Source organism: Mauremys mutica, chromosome 6 (assembly GCF_020497125.1).
Source record: "Mauremys mutica isolate MM-2020 ecotype Southern chromosome 6, ASM2049712v1, whole genome shotgun sequence".
In the NCBI taxonomy this organism is placed as follows: domain Eukaryota; kingdom Metazoa; phylum Chordata; order Testudines; family Geoemydidae; genus Mauremys; species Mauremys mutica.
Window position 1 is genome coordinate 120,940,641 of NC_059077.1, and position 18,676 is coordinate 120,959,316.

Consider the following 18,676-nt stretch of genomic DNA (forward strand, 5'->3'; position numbering starts at 1 on the left):
CAGTCACGCACAAATTGAGGGTGTGAGGCTTCCCCCAGGTGAAAAAAACCGGAAAGCACATGAGAAACAACATGACTTTTTTTTTTAAAGTTCATAATTTTTTGAGATCTGACTCACAATTTTCAAAGGCTTGGAGTTGGCAATACTGGGAGATGTGTGCATCTCCATGCATTGGAACCCCCCTGCATACAATTAGTTACTGCTGCTCTCTCCTTTTAATGAAAATTTGGAAGACTTATTAATTGTCCTTAACAAGGTAGTTCATCTACTCCCCTCTGTGATAAGTAAATAAGAACATCTGGATGCTGAGCCACAGACAAGAACTGCTGCCTGACACAAACTGCTAGTGAAGTGTAGCAGGGGAGTGATGAACCAGTGTAGGCAAGTGCAGTGAAATCTTGACTAAACAAAATTAAAACACTGACTAGAAAGAAGTGAAATATTCAGTGATGTTCTGCGTGTAGCTGACAGGTGTGTCGGGGGAGGGAGTTGCTCCAGCAGAGACAGTAGCGGACCTGGCTGGTGTACATAGTTAAAACTATTAGTTACACTTGTCCACGTAAGCAATTAGCATCATTAAAGGTTAGCAAAGTACTAAGAGGTCCAGATGAATTAGGTCCCTACGTTCTAAACCAGGGGTTTCAAATTCAATTTGCCTTAGGGCCAGTGCCAGTCCTCAAATCCTCCCAGCGGACCAATAATGTCACTGAAGATGGTGTTCAGAAAAGAAAACGTTTATATTGTATTTTTTATTTTGAATTTCTTAGAAATAATAAAACTGTCAGACAACTTTATACAATTCTTCGCCTGCCAGAGAGTTTTCAGTGTTTGCTAGACACCTGGCAATGCTTCAGTTGTCAGTTTGTTGATGTTTGGTCTCCATGACTGAGCAGTTGAAACCTACAAAATGCAGCAAGGTGTGCGTCAGATAGCTGTGTTCAGTATTTTGACTTGTTTATATTAATTGTGGAAAAAAGTGATGCTGCCTCCATGGCTGACTCTGCCCAGCAACTAATGATGCAGCCTCCATGGCTGACTCTGCCTGGCAACAAATAATGAGATCTCTGTCCCTCTCCCCCCGCCAATGGGAGCTACGGGCGGCCGTCCCTACAGCAGACATTGCCGGTTGCCTGTCTGCGTCTCTCCTCCGCAGGCTGCAGTGTGGAGGTTTTCTGGCCACAAATGGCCCACAGGCCGGGAGTTTGAGACCCCTGTTCTAAAGGAACAACCAGGAAAATAATGTTGAAGGTTTCTGATATCTCAGTAAGCAGAGTTCATACTGGAAAAGGCCAAATGTAATTCACTTGTGTAAGGCCCAACCCAACAACCACTGACATAAGTGAAAAGACTCCCACTGATTTCCCTGGGAGTCAGATCAGGCCCTTAGGGTGGAAATAAGGGCACACCATGAAGTGTCTGTTGAAAGTTGCTGAAACCTGACATTCATAGTGAGGCTGATCCTGGAAATAGCGATATAGGACCAGGTTGGAAAACATTTCACTTTCCAGAGGGTGTTCATGGGGCAGCTTGCATTGTCTCTGCACATATTGCTCAGAGTCTTTATGTAGTGAAACATGCTGTGCTGGCAAACCACACACGTGTTTATTACATTTACTCCTGGCTTAAGGTAAAGCAATGCTCAGGTTATTGATTAAGCACAGACTAGGCAATAGCGCACGTAGCCCCTCCAATAGCTCACGTAGTCCCTTCACCAATTATGATATATTGCACAAGGGGAGATGGCTATGGGTGAACCAATCAATATGTTACAAGTAACTATGATCTCATGCTCTTTGTTCTAATTACTAATAAAAACCCAGCTCAAGAGAGCTCGGGACGCCTGCTTGACAAACCTCTTGACTCCGCGTCTCCTTGATCCCAACATCTGGTGACCCCGACGTGATTCACCGGATCCCGAGGACCCCTGCTCATCCGACTGGAATAGTCTAGGTGCACCCGCTGGAAACAGCCACTCGTGAGTATGGGGAGCGATTTATCAGTGCCACAAAAGGCTCATGCTAAGGAATTATTTAAGCTCATTGAGGGGAGCGGTTGCCCAGCAGTTACGCTGCGGCATGTAGAGGATTTTGTTAAGGAAATAGAATGTCAATGCCCCTGGTATCCCGAAGAGGGGTCCCTGCAGCAAGCAGATTGGCAAAAGATAGGAACACAGCTCTTTGAGACACCGAGAGCAGCAGTACAGCACCTGCTCATGTGGCAGCGCTGTACTGAGGCAGTGGGAAAACTGGGGCCACAGGCGTCTCTCACTGCCGCCCCGCTTCTCGCGCTGACAACACCGCCTCCGTACCCGCGGGTGCTACCACCAGCGCCTGCGGTGTCGGATACGGGGCAGCGGCCCTCGGATCCCTCCGTTAATAAAGGAACTGATCAGCCTTGTTTCTGGGGGAATCGTGGGGGCTGCGTCCGGGCGGCGGTTGCGTTGGCGCGTGAGACGGGGGAATTGAGTTTGGAGGAAGAACATCAGTGGGAAGGAGAGTTGCCCATGCTAATGCCTATAGCGGCAGGAGTCGATGCACAGGGCAATGCCGCCAGAGAGTGGACGGCGCTACCGTATACAGTACTGAGGGAGGTGAGAAAAGCTATCACGGAGACAGGCATCAGGTCTAATTTCGTGGCAGGCATCTTAGAAGGGATTGGTAATGGCTACACGATGGCTCCACAAGACTGGAAAGACTTATTTCGTATGGTGCTGACCCCCGCCCAGTATATGGTGTGGGACAGTGAGTTCAGGTTAGCTGCTGTAGGATACTCAACCCCAGCTGCCACGCCTGACCAGATTTATGGAGCAGGCCAATTTAGCACTATAGAGGGACAGTTGGAGTTAGACCTAGACACATATATTCGTACTAAACTTAGTGTTATGAGAGCTTTCAGAAGGGTTCCCATAAGTGGGAAACCGACTAGGTCTTTCACAGCCACCCGGCAGCAGCCTGCAGAGCCGTATCAGCAGTTCATAGATAGGCTCAAGGAAGCAGTACAGTGGCAGGTTGATAACGAGGAGGCACAGACAGAGCTTTTACGGCGACTGGCCTATGAGCAAGCTAATGCTGATTGCAAGAAGGTACTGCAATCTATAATACATCGCCCCTCGTACACTTTAGCGGACATGATTCAGGCTTGCGCGGATGTCGGTAGTCAAACCCATGCTATGGCTCTTTTGGCGGGGGCTATAAGACAAGGTAATAAACCCACAGGAAATTGTTTTAATTGCAAAAAACCGGGTCACTTTAAAAGCCAGTGTAGGGCACCCGGAGGGGGAGCACATAAAGGAAGACCCCAGGAAGGGGGTAGGCCCTCCAAAAAATGTCCTAAATGCAACAAGGGGTATCATTGGGCAAATCAATGTCGATCAGGACTGGGGCAGGGAAACCAGTGATCGGGCCCTCCCCGGGCCCCGGAAAAACAATGGGGGCGGAAGAATTGACTACAGCGCAACCGGCAACGACCGGCAGTGCTGGGATAGACTTGTATAATCAAGAAGAAAAATCCTCATTCTTACCGGGGGAAGTTCTTTTAATGCCTACTCAACTAAAAGGGCCCCTTCCTGAAGGGACGGTGGGCATTATACTCCCTCGGTCATCAGCAAGTAAACAAGGAATTATGGTAGTTCCAGGAGTGATTGATGCTGATTATCAGGGAAAAATATATGTTCAGTATTGAAGTCACCTGCCTTTTACTTTAAGACGAGGGGACTCCTGGGCACAAATGATACTGTTGCCATATGAGCTCCCTGGAGAAAATCACAGGTAACACGTACAGGAGGCTTTGGATCCACCCGTACTGAAGGCGACAGCGACTCTTCCTTTCACCAACAGGTGGCGGCGTTGGTACACCGAATATCCCTGCACAAACCTCAACGTAAGTATAACCTCCAAGGTAAGTGGCTGACCGGTTTGTTGGACACAGGGGCGGATGTTTCTGTCATAGCTGAAAAGGATTGGGAACCTAAATGGCCCTCTGAGATACCCCCTGCGGTATTTGGGGTAGGAGGAAGCCAAGCATCTAAAAAGAGCTCTCAATGGTTACCGGTAAAATCCCAGGAACAAGGTCCCATAATAGCATATATTCAACCCTGCATATTGCCTTTACAGTTTAACATTTGGGGAAGAGATTTGTTAGAACAGATAGGGGCAAAACTGGTTTTGGAAGATGAGTAAGCCTCAGGCTCTTCCGTTACAGTGGAAAACTGATAAACCAGTCTGGGTAGAACAATGGCCATTACCTAAAGAAAAATTAGAAGCTTTGCAGCAATTAGTTGAGCAACAATTGAAAGATGAACACATTGAGCATACTACAAGCCCGTACAATACTCCTGTTTTTGTAATTAAGAAAAAATCAGGAAAATGGAGGCTCCTTCACGATTTGCGGGAAATTAATAAAATATTAGAACCAATGGGCCCCCTGCAGTGTGGCCTCCCCAATCCAAATTTAATCCCTTATGACTACCAGGTGGCAATAATTGATTTAAAGGATTGTTTCTTTACAATACCGTTACAGGAAAAGGATAGAAAGTATTTTGCATTCACAGTGCCAGTCCTGAACAACGCCCAACCCACAACACGTTATCATTGGAAAGTGTTACCCCAGGGCATGTTAAATAGCCCTACCATGTGTCAGTATTTTGTAAACACTGCTCTTCAACCTTTCAGAAATAAGTTCAAAAAGCTACTTGTATACCATTATATGGATGATATCTTAATAGCCGGTAGGCCCCTACCCACCACATGGAAAAGTGAGTTAACGGCTATCTTAAGTCAATCGGGTCTGGTAGTAGCCCCGGAAAAAATACAGGAAGCCGAACCTTTTCAATATTTAGGTCATAAAATGCTTGCAGCATACTCCATGCCCATACTTCCAAAACTTACCTTGCCAAAAAAGTTAACATATGTAGTACTACAGCAAATTCTGGGATCCATAAATTGGATAAGACCGTATTACAAGATTCCCACTTCTATGCTAACTCCACTGTTTAATGCCCTAAAATTAGGAAGGCAACCGGGAGACATAATATCACTAACAAACGAACAACGGGAGGTAGTGCATAAGGTCAACGAAGCCATGGCAGAAAGGTGGGTAGATAGAGCAGTACCTGACGTGCCCCCGTCCTTAATCATTCTTGGGGACACTAAGCAATTCATGGGGGCATTACTTCAACATACAAGTGAGAGAGAATTTATCCTCGAGTGGATGTATTTACCACACACACACAAAAACACACTCGTCCCATTGTCTGGAATGTTTGCTCAATTAATCACTAAAGGACGCAATCGAGCACTAAACTTGTTTGCCATGGATTTAGTAAACATTATTATCCCCATCCCCATCGCCACCTGGGAAGTTGCATGTATGCACTCGGAGGAGGTGCAAATAGCCCTAGCCAATTATGTTGGGTCCGTAACTTACCATACTCCCAAGGATCCTCGTCTCCAAGTTGCTCAGCATATTCCGCTGAAAGTATTTTACTTGGTATCTCCCGTTCCCATAACAGAAGCTCTTACCATTTTCACCGATGGTGGCCCCTCCAGAGGGGTGGTTGCTTGGAAGAAAAATGACCAGTGGAAATCCCAGTTTACCTTACCGCAACGCTCTCCTCAGCGTGCGGAGCTGGCTGCGTTAATTCTTGCCTTTAACACATTTTCTGATCAACCAGTTAACCTCATAACAGACAGTTTGTATGCTGCCAATGTTGTTAGTAATATTGCTTCTAGTTGTGTTACTGCATCTTTGGATAATAATTTGCTTGGTTTATTTCTTTCCCTACAACTGATCTTACGTCACCGACGACATCTATTTTTTATCGCACATGTTAGAAGTCATCAGCCTTTCCCCGGAGAAATCTCGCAAGGCAATGCCTATGCTGATAACGCCTTAAAGGCTTTCCCCTGCTCTCCTATGGAAAGTCACTCCTTACATCACCAAAATGCTAGGGCATTGGCCAAGCAATTTTCCATACCACTATCTGATGCACAAGCGATTATTCAGCAGTGCCCTGAGTGTACTGGAAACCTCGCAGGACCCGCTATCGGGGTAAATCCTCGGGGGCTAGGTGCAAACCAATTGTGGCAAATGGACGTCACTCGGTTCCCACCATTAGCTCCCTGGTCCTATTTGCATGTAGTCATAGACACTTATTCTGGCTATATATGGGCAACGCCACAAAAAGGGGAAAAAGCCAAACACGTCTGTAATCACCTCATTCGTTCCTTTGCAGTGATGGGAAAGCCATCAGCTTTAAAAACTGACAACGGCCCAGCCTATTGCTCTTCAGCGATGGCAGCGTTCTGCACGCGATGGGGAATCACGCATACCTTTGGCATCCCATACAATTCCCAAGGACAAGCCATTGTAGAACGAGCTAATCGCACATTAAAAACTGCCCTCCTGCGGCAAAAACAGAAAGGGGGAATTGTCCCCGGCAGCCTGACAGAAAAGGAAGAATGGCTGGCTCAAGTACTGTTTACACTCAATCATTTAAATCTATTACCTTTCAATTCTCAATTTTTCACCAGGGCACAACGGCATTATCAGACGACCGAAGTTCTTCCTGCTCCAAAGGTAACCTATCGTCAGCTACCTGGCCCGGAGTGGAGCGGACCTGTGCCACTAATCACCTGGGGGCGCGGTTACGCAGCTGTATCAACACCAAGCGGCCCGCTCTGGGTACCTGCACGATACGTTCGACCATACAAGGATGGCTGCCAGACCTATCCTGGCTAAAGCAAATCTTTGCATATGTTGTTATTATTATAGCTGCAGGATTAATAGTTTGTTGCTGCATATTACAGTGTATTCCTTCACTTATTAGCCTATTTGTCCACGGCTGCCCTTGGCAACGACTTAATACAAAACAGAGCATTCATTATGCCTGCAAATTGCTTAAAAACAAAAAGGGGGAGATGTAGTGAAACATGCTGTGCTGGCAAACCACACACGTGTTTATTACATTTACTCCTGGCTTAAGGTAAAGCAATGCTCAGGTTATTGATTAAGCACGGACTAGGCAATAGCGCACGTAGCCCCTCCAATAGCTCACGTAGTCCCTTCACCAATTATGATATATTGCACAAGGGGAGATGGCTATGGGTGAACCAATCAATATGTTACAAGTAACTATGATCTCATGCTCTTTGTTCTAATTACTAATAAAAACCCAGCTCAAGAGAGCTCGGGACGCCTGCTTGACAAACCTCTTGACTCCGCGTCTCCTTGATCCCAACATCTTTAGATATAGGGACTGATCCTGCGAAAAGCTAAACACCTTCATCTCCCATTAAAGTCTGCTGGAAATGAGGATGCTCAGGACCTCCCAAAATCAGATCCAGATAGAAGCATTTATTCTTCAGGGATGTTAATTTGTCACCTTTCATGCACATTATAGACAGCGCAGGCAGCTCTGCCCATAGTTAAAGTTGTCTGACACTTTTCTTAAAAGACCCTGTTTTCAGTTGTTTATAACTTTGTTAAACTTTATCTGTTTGGGCTGAAATTTCCCAAGCTGGGTGTCTGCCTCAGGCTCAGTTATTTTTCAGAATAACAGTAAAAACCAGCCATTTCTCAGAACAAGATTAGGGAAAATACATTATTTTGCCCATGTTAAAAAATTCTTACAGTTGTTTCATAGAGCAATCATGGCACTTCCATGCTTTCAAGCAGGGACTTGAAAATTGGCTGGTTCATTGCTTTCATGTCAGGGGTGTGCCTTTTGCTTTTCCTATGAAAAACCGCTCAAAACTGGCCAAGTTTTGAGCCTTTGAAAAATCTCAGTTTGCACATGCTCAGCAGAGATATGTTAGTGTTTGACAGCTAAATTCTCCAAAGAGTCCATCTGCACTGAGCATGCTCCATCCCATCACAGCTCCTCCGTGCCTTGGACTGTGGCGGTGGAGTAGAACTTTCCCTGCAGTTCCTTTATAGCCAGGAGTTACTGTGGTGCTGGACACAAGGAGACCTTGGTGCTCACAACCCAGGCAGTAACAAGGAGAAGGAGGAACTGGAGGACAGGGATTGGGATAGGGAGCTGAGGTGGGAGGGACTGGGACTCAGATGAGGTGGTGGGGTGGGGACTGGCATGCGAAAATGCTGGGGTGCCTGGGATGCTATGTGGCACTGAGTGGTGATGGGGGAGACACGGACTAGGACAAGTAGCCAGGGACAAGTAGCCTAGGGGTGCCTGGGGCAGAAGTGACAGATTCGTCTCTCCTGGGACCGACCATGCCAGCCAATCGTACCAGCCCACGGGGCCCTCCAAAGTGCAGGGCCTGGGGCAGAAGTGACGGATTAGTCTCTTCTGGGACCGACCATGCCAGCCAACCGCACTGGCCTGTGGGGTCCCCCAAAGTGAGGGGCTCGGAGTGGTTGCCCCGATTTGCCCTACCCAAGGGATGGCTCTGGGGAGAGGGGAGGGGAAATTAGACCCATGACAGGGCTGGTCATAGGGGCAGGCAATCAGGGACCCAACATTTGGGAGCACCAAATCATCAATAAGGTGGGGTGTTGGGGGGGGTAGGAGGCCTTTTGGTTGGCAGGGGGCAGGGCTGAAAACATTTTCTGCCCTGGGCAACAAAGCACCTAGGGCCCTGCATGGAGTAGGGATATGGGAGACTGGGCCAAAGGACCGAGATGGAGTAAGGGGAGACTGACCTTGGGACATGGAGTCAAGTGTGGAACTGGGGGAGGCTGGGAATGGAATAAGGACAGGCTAGAGGGGTGGGGCTGAAAGGGTCAGGCTTGTGGGGAGCAGTGGCAGAAGGGTCTGTAACCACTAGAGCCCCCTCCTCACACAACATGTGATGGAATTTCTGTTTTTTCAGATTGCTTTTTTTTAAAACCTAGGGGAAAATATTGCCCCCCTATTAAAAATGTGTACCTTATTTCCTGGTTTTGATTGTTTTCCTCCTTGTTCCATTAGGTGGCGATATGCTAATTTTAAAAGGAAATAGATTTCCTGGACGAACTGAATTTGACACTCCATGAGTTGAGTCAGCTTGGTTTTTGTGTTTAGCTTTTCCATGGTAATGCTGTAAAACGATATAGTTTTGCATTTTTGTTATACTAATGCCAAAATACACATTAAATCACATTAGATTGTTCAGCCCAGAAAGTCCCCGGGGCTGCAGGAAGCCTGTGGGCCTGAAGTTGGGGGAAAAGGAACATTATTTCACTGTAAAAATATTTTCATGGATCAGAGGCACAGAGTTCATAGAGTTCTACAGTATGTTGTTTGTGAGGACCAGAGTGTCTGTATTATCTGTATCCCATTCTGCGTTCCAATACACTTCACTGAAAGTCAACATACATGGGGACCTACAATTAGCATCCTGTTCTGGTTAGCTCCTGGTATCAAGTCCCAAACAGGCCCATGCATGTGCTGCAAAAGCAGTATTGACATATGCCTTGTTCTGACCAATTCCCAAACAGAGCTTCTTTGTAGAACCTATTTCTACTAGGAGTAGGAATCAGCTGTGCACAGAGAGGCAAGGATTGCAGGCACGTAAATATTGGTATCACATTCCAAAAGACTCCTTCACAACTTTTTTCAGTGTGGGCCAGTCTGTGAAGTTTTGAAGGGGTCAAAATAGGAGCAGTCAGCACCTCTTGTTAGGCGTGAGTTTTGTGGCACATACCTCTGCAGAGTCTGGGCTTGGGTCACCAAGTTATTGTCTATACTCAAGTCTTTGTCACAAAAGCCCTTGTCTATACACATACACACCCTACTGTGGACACACTTGTATTAGTCTAATGGTGGCTTATGCCAGTATAGCAATACCCAGAGGGAAGGGGAATTACCCGTATTACCATACGGTACTTTTTTACCAATGTGACTGTAGTCACACTAGAAGATGTACTGGTATAATTATATCATTAGAGAAATCACACCTCTAACCAAAATAGTTCTACTGGTACCAGGGGCGGCTCTAGGAATTTGGCCGCCCCAAGCACGGCGGCACGCCGCAGGGGGCACTCTGCCGGTCGCCGGTCCCGCGGCTCCGGGGGACCTCTTGCAGACGTGCCTGTGGAGGGTGCGCTGGTCCCGCGGCTCCGGTGGAGCATCCGCAGGTGTGCCTGCGGGAGGTCCACCCGAGCCGCGGGACCAGCGAACCCTCCGCAGTCATGCCTGCGGGAGGTCCGCTGGTCGCGCGGCTCCGGTGGACCTCCTGCAGGCATGACTGCGGGAGATCCGCCGGAGCTGCCTGCCACCCTCCCGGCAAAATGCTGCCCCAAGTGCGCGCTTGGCGCGCTGGGGTCTGGAGCCAGCCCTGACTGGTCCAAAAGACTGTGTGTAGACAAGGCCTAAGAAATACTTTAGGTATGTTTTATAAACTCTGAATACCCTTACCATAATGGAACACTGTGCCTCTGTTCCCCATCTGAAGATAATAATGGCTTCCTAACTTTGTCATGCACCAAGATCTATGGATGATGGAAAACATGGTACAGATGCTAAGTATTATTATTACTTGATTTCTTTGTATAAGCTATGCAGAACAGATGGTTATTTCCATGAGCCTTCTATATTAGATGTACCAGAGTATTGTCTTAAAGGTCGTGTTAGTAGGCTAAAAGCCTCCAGGTTATGATCTCTTGAAACTGAATAATCAGTCACAAGACAAGGGGAAATTAAAAGTTAAGTTTAGTGCTGTCTCTAATACTTAACAATACATACTAAGTAAAGAAGCCTGAAAATGTATAAAAATAGGAATACCTCTGTACATACACCTATTATAGAAGCACACACTTTCTGGATCTAATTTGTTAGTGATTTGGGCATGCTATTTTGTGCCCATGACAATTCCTGGGTAATTATCTACATACTACTTGTTTTTGCTGATAAGTCAAGAAGTTAGACATCAAAGCTACCATTAGTTGTGCCTGCAAAAGAGTGGGAACAAAAGAAGACATAATTATTTGTGGTTTCAGAACTGCCACTTTAGAAAGAGATGCTGAGTTGATATTTGCTTGAGAATCTGGCCCTTTTGTATATAGGAGGAATGGTTACACTGAATATTAAGGTTACATTTATAAATAGTTCCTAGAGGGTTAGTAAAATATTAATAGATGTTCTAAGCATGTTACAGATGTGAGTAATATGTATTATAAATTGTTATAAGCCCATCATTTGAAAGGATTATAGATGGTTATAAGCAACCTATTGATGTGTTAGACTCTATAACAATTGATTAACCATTTATTAAAACATCTTTTAAGCATTTAATTCTAGAGAAACCATTTACAAATGTAAACAATACAAAATGTGCTTGGAACGATGTAAATAATTACAGTGAGGGGCTCAACACAATGTAATTGATTAACAGAGCAACTAATTAAAGCACCTCTATTAAACACCATTTAATAAAGGTGGAGCAGAACCATGCTCCAAACATTGTGATATTTGGAGCAGTTTCTTAAGGAAGTTGTCTGATACAGTTAGTCTCTTGTTCAGGTTCCGTGATATAAAAACTAACCACTGGTCCTCACTGCAGCTAATCTACATGTATTTACCTTCATAGTTTTAATACACCATGAAGTCCTTCTCCATTGTGTCTTGACAGATGCGCAGCTATCAGCCTTCAAGGACGTTGACTTGACTGTGTGTGCTACTACATTACAGGAAGGCTTTGGCAGGCTGGGGATGCCGTACTACCTTTCCTAGAGGATCATTAGACATGCCAAGTTCGTTCCATACAGACACGCCAAGTTCTTCCCACCTCCGCAGAACTAGCGCACACCCTGTGCTTGAGGCAAGTTTCCTGCCCAACCCTGTGAGTTAAGTAAGTAGGTAAAAGATGCCTCGAGAACATGAATTCCCGATTTCTATGAATTACGGAGCTCCAGAACCAGTAGTTTTCAACTCTTCCAAGTTGTAGAATCCCTAATAAGCACTTTGCAATAGCAATTGTGCAATTGCTTTTTGATGAACGCTATATGCAATGGGTGAAATCCTGGCCTCGTTGAAATCAATGGGAATTTTGCCATTGACTTCAGGTGGGCCGCGTTTGCACTCAATATGTATTGCCAATATATATTTTTTTGTACAATCAGAACACACATATACCTTTAAACCTTTACTTTTAGTGATAACAGTGCAAGAATCACAGGCAATATTGTCCCTTCATGTTACAGCTGGAAATTGTCCCTGTCATTAGATCCCACCCAAATTCTGCCAATGCCTGACCTGAGGCTGTGAGAATGTTGTGTCCACGTTTCACTCTGTGCACTTTTATTAGTACAGTTTCACTGCAAGTCAAATAATGGACCTCTTTTAACGCTTTAACACTTTCTAGCAATTCAAAGATTCCTAAAGCCTTTGAGAGATGCACATGGTTAGGTGCAGGCTTTTGCAGTCTCATGGGAGTTGTGAAATCTTTTCTAACTGCTTAGCGGGGAAAGTGTGAGGCTGAGTTTGATTTTTTTCCTCCTATTGCAAATGCCTGTTTGAACATTGTCTGTGAGGATCATTGCCTAGGATCAAGGCGGCTGTCGTACATGTAGCTCCCTACCTGACACCACTAGCAGAGCAGCTGTAGCCGGGACTCATGCTACACCTGTGATAACCAAGCTGAGGTTTTCCCGAGACACCTTAGTCAAATGCACACTGGTTTGGATTAAAACATAAAATAAGTTTATTAACTAAAAAGGGATAGATTTGAAGTGATTATAAGTGATGGCAAACAAATAAAAGCAGATTACCTATTAAATAAACAAAACCATAAACTGAGCTTAATTTACTAGATCGGTAGGATATGAATTAGCAAATTCTCACCCTGAGTGATAAACTGGTTGGCAGATTCTTAAGGCACAAGCTGCCTTTGCTTTGCAGCTTGGGTTTCCCAGGTTTTCGTACACAGGCTAGGAACCCCTGTTCGGTCTTTGTTCCTCGGGTGTTTCCAGGTGTGTTGTAGAGAGAGTGAGGTACCATTGTGATGTCATTTCCCCCTTTGATATCTTCTCCCCACTTGCTGGAAAGCTCTTTTGCTGTGACCTGGGTCAAACAGTTCCCATTCTGTAGTGCTATCTCTGAGAGGTTTCTATTGTACACCGCTCCTGGGGTAATCCTTGTGTTTGTGTGCATTTTCTCAATGAGCCATTAACATTGTTTGGCCTTTTTACTGGTGTACCTGAAAGGTTGCTTGTGGGTGTTTTCAACCTCACATGTTTCAGTAACAAATACATAGCCAAAACTCATAACTTCACATATGATGATAGCACATACAATCCAATGAGATATTGATGTCTAGCAGAGCAAAACTTTTAGAATGATACCTCACAAAGCATACTTTGTACAAAACATATCCTAATTACATGACAGTGGTGAATAAGGTGGTGCCAGGGTGTCAAACTGCTGGCCAGCGCTGATAGGCAGCCTCCCAGAAACTCGGAGAACAAAAGAGCTGAGAAGCAGAAAGGCGGCTACCAGAGGAACAAACAGGCCAGAGAAAGAAGCTGGTAACAAGCTGCCGCACAGTGACGAAGACCCAGAGAAGAGCTGACCAGAGCCACAGGCTGCAGAAGCCTACAGAACCAACAGAGGGAGGAAGGAGCTCAGGGGAAAGCAGGAGAATTGTGGAGGACTGATTCTGCCTGCCTGGATTAGGGGCCCTGAGCTGGAACCCAGTGGAGTGGGGAGGTACGGGGGGAGGGCTGGGTTCCCCCACTTATTCCTTAACAGAGAGTTAAGAGCAAAAGGAGTTCCAGGCCCTTCGAGGGTCAGGGCAAGATAAACCCCAGATAAACAGAAGGGAAGTCTGCACCCGCCCTGTGGGACAGGAATTAACATCCTTGCCTTCAGAACAGGCCTGCAGAGACTCAGACAAGAATGGTGGCCAGACCTCCTGCTCTGTTCTGAGCAGACTCTGCACAATGCCCTGTCTGTCCAAAGGGGGGCGCTGACACACTGAGAGGCGCCAGCCCACAGACCCTTACTTAGGTGATTATTCCTTACTGCTCTGAGGCCAAGGAGACAGCTCTTGTGAACAAGGGTTGCAGGGCGAGGCCTTTGTTTTGTAAAGAAAGGTTAAATGTGAGACAGTTGGACTGAAATGTGCAAAGGACCAGAAGACACTATGAATAGGAGAAGAGAAGGAATAGAGATCAGGGTGATGATTGGATGTCTTGTCTCAATATTACAACATTGTTATCTGACTTGTTTCTGATGTCAGAATCCCACAGGGGAGGTAGCAATTTGGGAAGAGAGAAGAAGAAAGGGGATGTGATGATTGGCTGATTTATTTCTGATGTTGCAATCTCCCAAAATGCTGAGGTTTTCATAGTATGGCAGGAGGGGGCAGAGACATGAAGTTGGGAGACTAGGTGAAGGGTCAAGAGAGAACAATACTGCTGATTTTTCTGTCCTGAGAAGGGCCAGAACACAAGCTAATGTACATATTGAACAAATCATATTAAAGGGGATCACCATAAATCTTCAGTTACTTGAAGAACTGAGATTTCAAAACTGTGGACATTTGATCATGGAAGAAGAGCCTTAATATTTCAGGGCAGAAAGAAAGAGGTGGGGCAAAAACAGAGAAAGAAGAGAGAGCGATCATGGGTGAAAGAGACCAGATCATGGAAAGAGAAAAAGAAAGCAGAGGGGAATTTTAAATTATCTATCTATCTATCTTGTAAATCCACTAATCTATGAATCTCTTATTTTAAAAATAGCCACTATTTTGTAGAGACACAGAAATGAATCATGTGAGCTTCTCCAGCAGGTATGAAGCCTCACGACAGAGACTGGGCCACATCCTGCTCACCGTACTCATGTAAGTAGACTCTTTGATTCCAAATGTGAATGGACAAAATTTAGGGCCCAGTCCTGCAACTACTTACTCCGAGGCCTAGTGCTTACTATGGAGTGTAATCCTACTGAAGTTAACAGAACTGTGCCGGGATAGCAAGCATTCTGGACCATGGCAACACTAGAAACTTTGAAAGACTTCCAGAAATCATATCCCTACTCATCATGGCTGTTGAAATCCAGCAAAAACTAAGTCAAAATTTTTAAGAGGGAAGGCCATCTGCCCACATCCCTGTAGCATCTAATAGTCCAGCCAATTTTCCAGAAACCAGCTTTGGACAACAACAGTCTCACAGCTCACCACCTGCCCTACCTAAGTAAAATCATACAAACATTATCAATGATGTAACTCCAATAGAATGTACATTTGCCAGTATCCAAGAACCTTCACAAGCAGGATTCAGAGCAGGTCACAGTATAGAAATGGGTTTCATCGCACTTATGGTCTCCTTGTACAGATCGCACTTATGGACGGTTTTGTCGCACTTATGGTCTCACTTATGGACAGAGTTGAAACCTCCATGCTCATACTTCTTGACTGATTCACAGGCGTCAGCTGCAAGGTCTTACTGATCTGCTTTCATCACTTGTCTGGGTGAGCAGTATAATTCAAATCTGGATCCAGTCACTTCTCTCCAACAGATCAGAGAGTAGTGATGGGTAACAGCTCCTTGTCTCCAAGCCCTAACACAGGGATCAGTCCTGCCCTCTCCTTTTCAACAACCTTAGGAAAAATCATTAGACATCATAGACTCCAGTGCTGTCAATGTGCTGATGTCACCAACAGACTTTACAGCTCATTCTTAGCAATGCTGGTGTCACAAAGCCAATGTGAGATAAGCCCACAGATGAGACACAGACATCACAATGCCTACAGGAGACAAGCACGTGACTGAAGCTCAATCCAGGTGAGACAGAAATGATAGCTGGTAGGAAGAGGTAAACAATCTGAGGATCTTAAAAAAACATGACCCCGCCCTCCACCAAAGGCACCTGTCAAGATTACCCAGGTAACATGAAGCATTGGAGCACTGCAAGACTCATCCCTGCTTCTTGGGAACCAGGTAACAACAATACCAGGAATGCCTTCTTCCACCTCTGCGGATACAGGAGACTTCACCTCTTTGATCAGACAAAGATCTCACAATCCATGTTTGTCACCTCTAGATTGGACAATTACCTCCACTTGGGGTGATTGATGAGGGCCAACCCAAAACTCCAGCTTCTTCACCTGGCAGCAGCCTGTTACTGAGTTGCAAGGAACACATGACACCAGTTCCACACTCCCCTTCTGGGAATGGGCCCACTTCAATATCCGGTCCTAACCTCAAAGTCTTTAATGGGCTGGGGCCAGGTTACCTGCTCATACGACTACAGTGCTTCTTGGGGACACAGATGCTCCTAGAGTAAGAATATTGGCAGCTGAAGGCAGGGTGAATCAGGTACTGGACCCTACACAGTGAAATAATCTACCAGGGGAGACCAGAATGCATTCCAGATCCACCACCTTGAAAGCTCAGTGCAAAATGCATGTTCCTGTAAACGCCTAACCTAGCCATTGTGATGGGGCAAAAATGATTTTATATAAATACATATATAGCTCTTACCCCAGGTAGGTGAGAGAAGAGCCCAGTCTGGTTTGTCTTGTGCCTCTCTTATTTTACTATCTCCATGCCTGGATACTACAGCAATTCATACTGTCTCTGTATCACAGCTAGCCAGATTGATAAAAGACTCTTTTTCAACATGTCACAGGTGTTGAATTGTGACCTGGCCGCTATACCTGATGACATCACTCCTCTGTCACCGAGTGGGGCTTTCATAACACCTGACAAGTAGTCCTCCTACAGCTTGCACTCTCATCCCTGTTTCTTGCCCAACCATACTAAGACCATGAGGATGCAGTTCACAGAAAAGAACCACAACAGCTTGGTCCTGCAGGCCCTCAACAAGCAGAGAAAGAATAGGGAGTTCTGCGACGTGGTACTCAGTGTGGACCAGCAGGTCTTCTCTGCCCACCTCAATGTCTTGGCAGCTGTGTCTACCCACGTGAAGAATCTGATCTCAAGCAATGACATGAAGATAGGTGATGAGCTCTTTATCATCATTGATGCTAATTTCCTGAATCCTACCTTGGTGGAGCAGCTGCTGGACTATTTCTACACTGGTAAGGTGTTGGTGTCTGAGAAGAATGTGGAGGAGTTGCTGAAGGGGGCTAACTACTTCAGCTCAGAGTCTCTAAGAGCCCACTGCTCTGACTTCCTTCTTAGGTCCCTCAAGAAGAACAACTGCCTGTGCTACCTGTTCCTAGCCAACACTTATGAGCTGAAAGAGGTGGCAAACAGTGCCTATGCTGGTATCCGTGACAACTTCCACTACTGGTCGGGCCCAGAGGGAATTTCAGATCTCCTGCGCTGTCCCCACCAGATCTTTGGCAAGCTGTTAAGGGACGAGAACCTCCACGTGCAGAATGAGGATCAAGCCTTCCTTGCCCTGCTCCAGTGGGTGAAACACAAACGGGGAGAAAGAGATAAGTATTTCAAAAAATTCTTCCCCTACATTCATTTAACTGGTGTCTCGACCAAGACACTGCTGGCTGCCAGCCGCGAAGTGCTGCTGTTTGAGAGTCACTCTGGCCCCCTGGCCCAGATGGAGACCATTTTGAGTGACAGAAAGCAAGAAAGTCCTCAAAGTTTGCTGCTTTTCCAAAGAAAGGGGGCCTTAATGGACTCAGTGGTGATTTTAGGAGGCCAGAAAGAGCATGGTAGATTCAATGATGGGGTTTTTGCTTACATTATTGAGGAGAACATGTGGCTAAAATTAACGGAGATGCCGTATAAAGCAGCTGCTCTCAGTGCAGCTGCAGTAGGGAGGTACATCTATGTCTCTGGAGGAACAACAGAGCAGATATCTGGCTTAAAGACTGCCTGGAGGTATGATATAGATAACAACTCCTGGACTAAACTGCCTGATCTGCCCATAGGTTTGGTCTTCCATACCATGGTAACATGTGGAGGAGTGGTGTACTCTGTAGGAGGCAGCACAGCCCCAAGAAAATATGTCTCTAACATCTACAAGTATGACGAGAGGAAAGAGAAGTGGACCCTGGCTGGGAAGATGAGCATTCCTATGGATGCAACTGCATTGATCACAAAGGAAGACAAGTCTGTTTATATTGTGACGGGAAGATGCCTGGTCAATGGGCGTTTCTCCCGAGTAGGGATGGTGGATTGTTTTGACACTCAGACAGGAGAAGTGGTACAGTACCTCACCTTTCCCATTGAATTCAATCACAAACCTCTGTTGTCTTTTCAACAGGACAACATCCTGAGCATACAGAGCCACAAACAAAGTCTGAACATAAACCTGCAGAAGATTAAAGCCAACAAGTCCACGAACACTGTGCCTCTCTTGCCAAATAACCATACTTTGGATTTGTCTCATGCAGTATGCTCTATTGGTGACAACAAGGTGTTTGTGTGTGGAGGCATCATTTGTGCAGGTGACAAGCGTCCTGAAGATTATTCTGTCAATCCAAATGCCTACCTGTTAGATCAAAAGACAGGGGAATGGAAAGTTTTGTCCGATCCTCCGGAAGCTCTGGATTGCCCAGCTTGCTGTACAGTTAAACTACCTTGCAAGATTCTCCGAAAAATTGTAATAAGTTAATTTGGAAAAAACAAATACAATTCCTAGCAATAAAGAATGATTGAATCGCTGATACAAACAAATGATACATTATTAATTCACTTTGTTTCTTTATGTCATAGCAGATTCGAGTGGATGTTACTATTTAGCATGCCCATCAGTGGTCCCTCATTCCAAGGAACAGTCACTTATTTGTATCCCAAAATTACAACT

General features: G+C 45.6%; 2 protein-coding genes and 1 long non-coding RNA gene across 6 annotated transcripts in view; 2 read left to right on the forward strand and 1 right to left on the reverse strand.

Annotated features, from left to right (window-relative positions):
- The window catches only part of NANS (N-acetylneuraminate synthase), a 35,130-nt gene extending 18,595 nt beyond the window's left edge, over positions 1-16,535 (reverse strand). Inside the window, exons 1-2 of one of the 2 annotated variants that reach the window (XM_045020748.1) lie at positions 16,423-16,535; positions 8,888-9,038 (exon numbers count right to left, since the gene is read on the reverse strand). In XM_045020748.1, the coding sequence (XP_044876683.1) occupies positions 8,888-9,031 (144 nt within the window). In that variant the 5' untranslated portion in view covers positions 9,032-9,038; positions 16,423-16,535. Of the gene's footprint in view, positions 1-8,887; positions 9,039-12,781; positions 12,797-16,422 lie in introns of those variants that run through there. The other variant, XM_045020749.1, reaches the window with a different exon arrangement.
- On the forward strand, positions 1,960-7,008 carry LOC123372559. The gene is made up of 3 exons (XR_006580340.1): positions 1,960-1,975; positions 3,837-3,879; positions 6,531-7,008. It is a non-coding gene; the product is annotated as an uncharacterized LOC123372559 (long non-coding RNA).
- CCIN (calicin) lies at positions 15,676-18,676 on the forward strand. Of its 3 annotated transcripts, none has more exons than XM_045020741.1 (2): positions 15,676-15,723; positions 16,571-18,676. In XM_045020741.1, the coding sequence occupies exon 2, from the start codon at positions 16,709-16,711 to the stop codon at positions 18,482-18,484; it is 1,776 nt and encodes a 591-aa protein (XP_044876676.1). In that variant the 5' UTR covers positions 15,676-15,723; positions 16,571-16,708; the 3' UTR covers positions 18,485-18,676. The 3 variants fall into 3 exon arrangements, with proteins under 3 accessions (XP_044876676.1, XP_044876675.1, XP_044876677.1); XM_045020740.1 differs by having other exon boundaries at positions 15,688-15,879; XM_045020742.1 differs by lacking the exon at positions 15,676-15,723 and adding an exon at positions 15,740-15,825.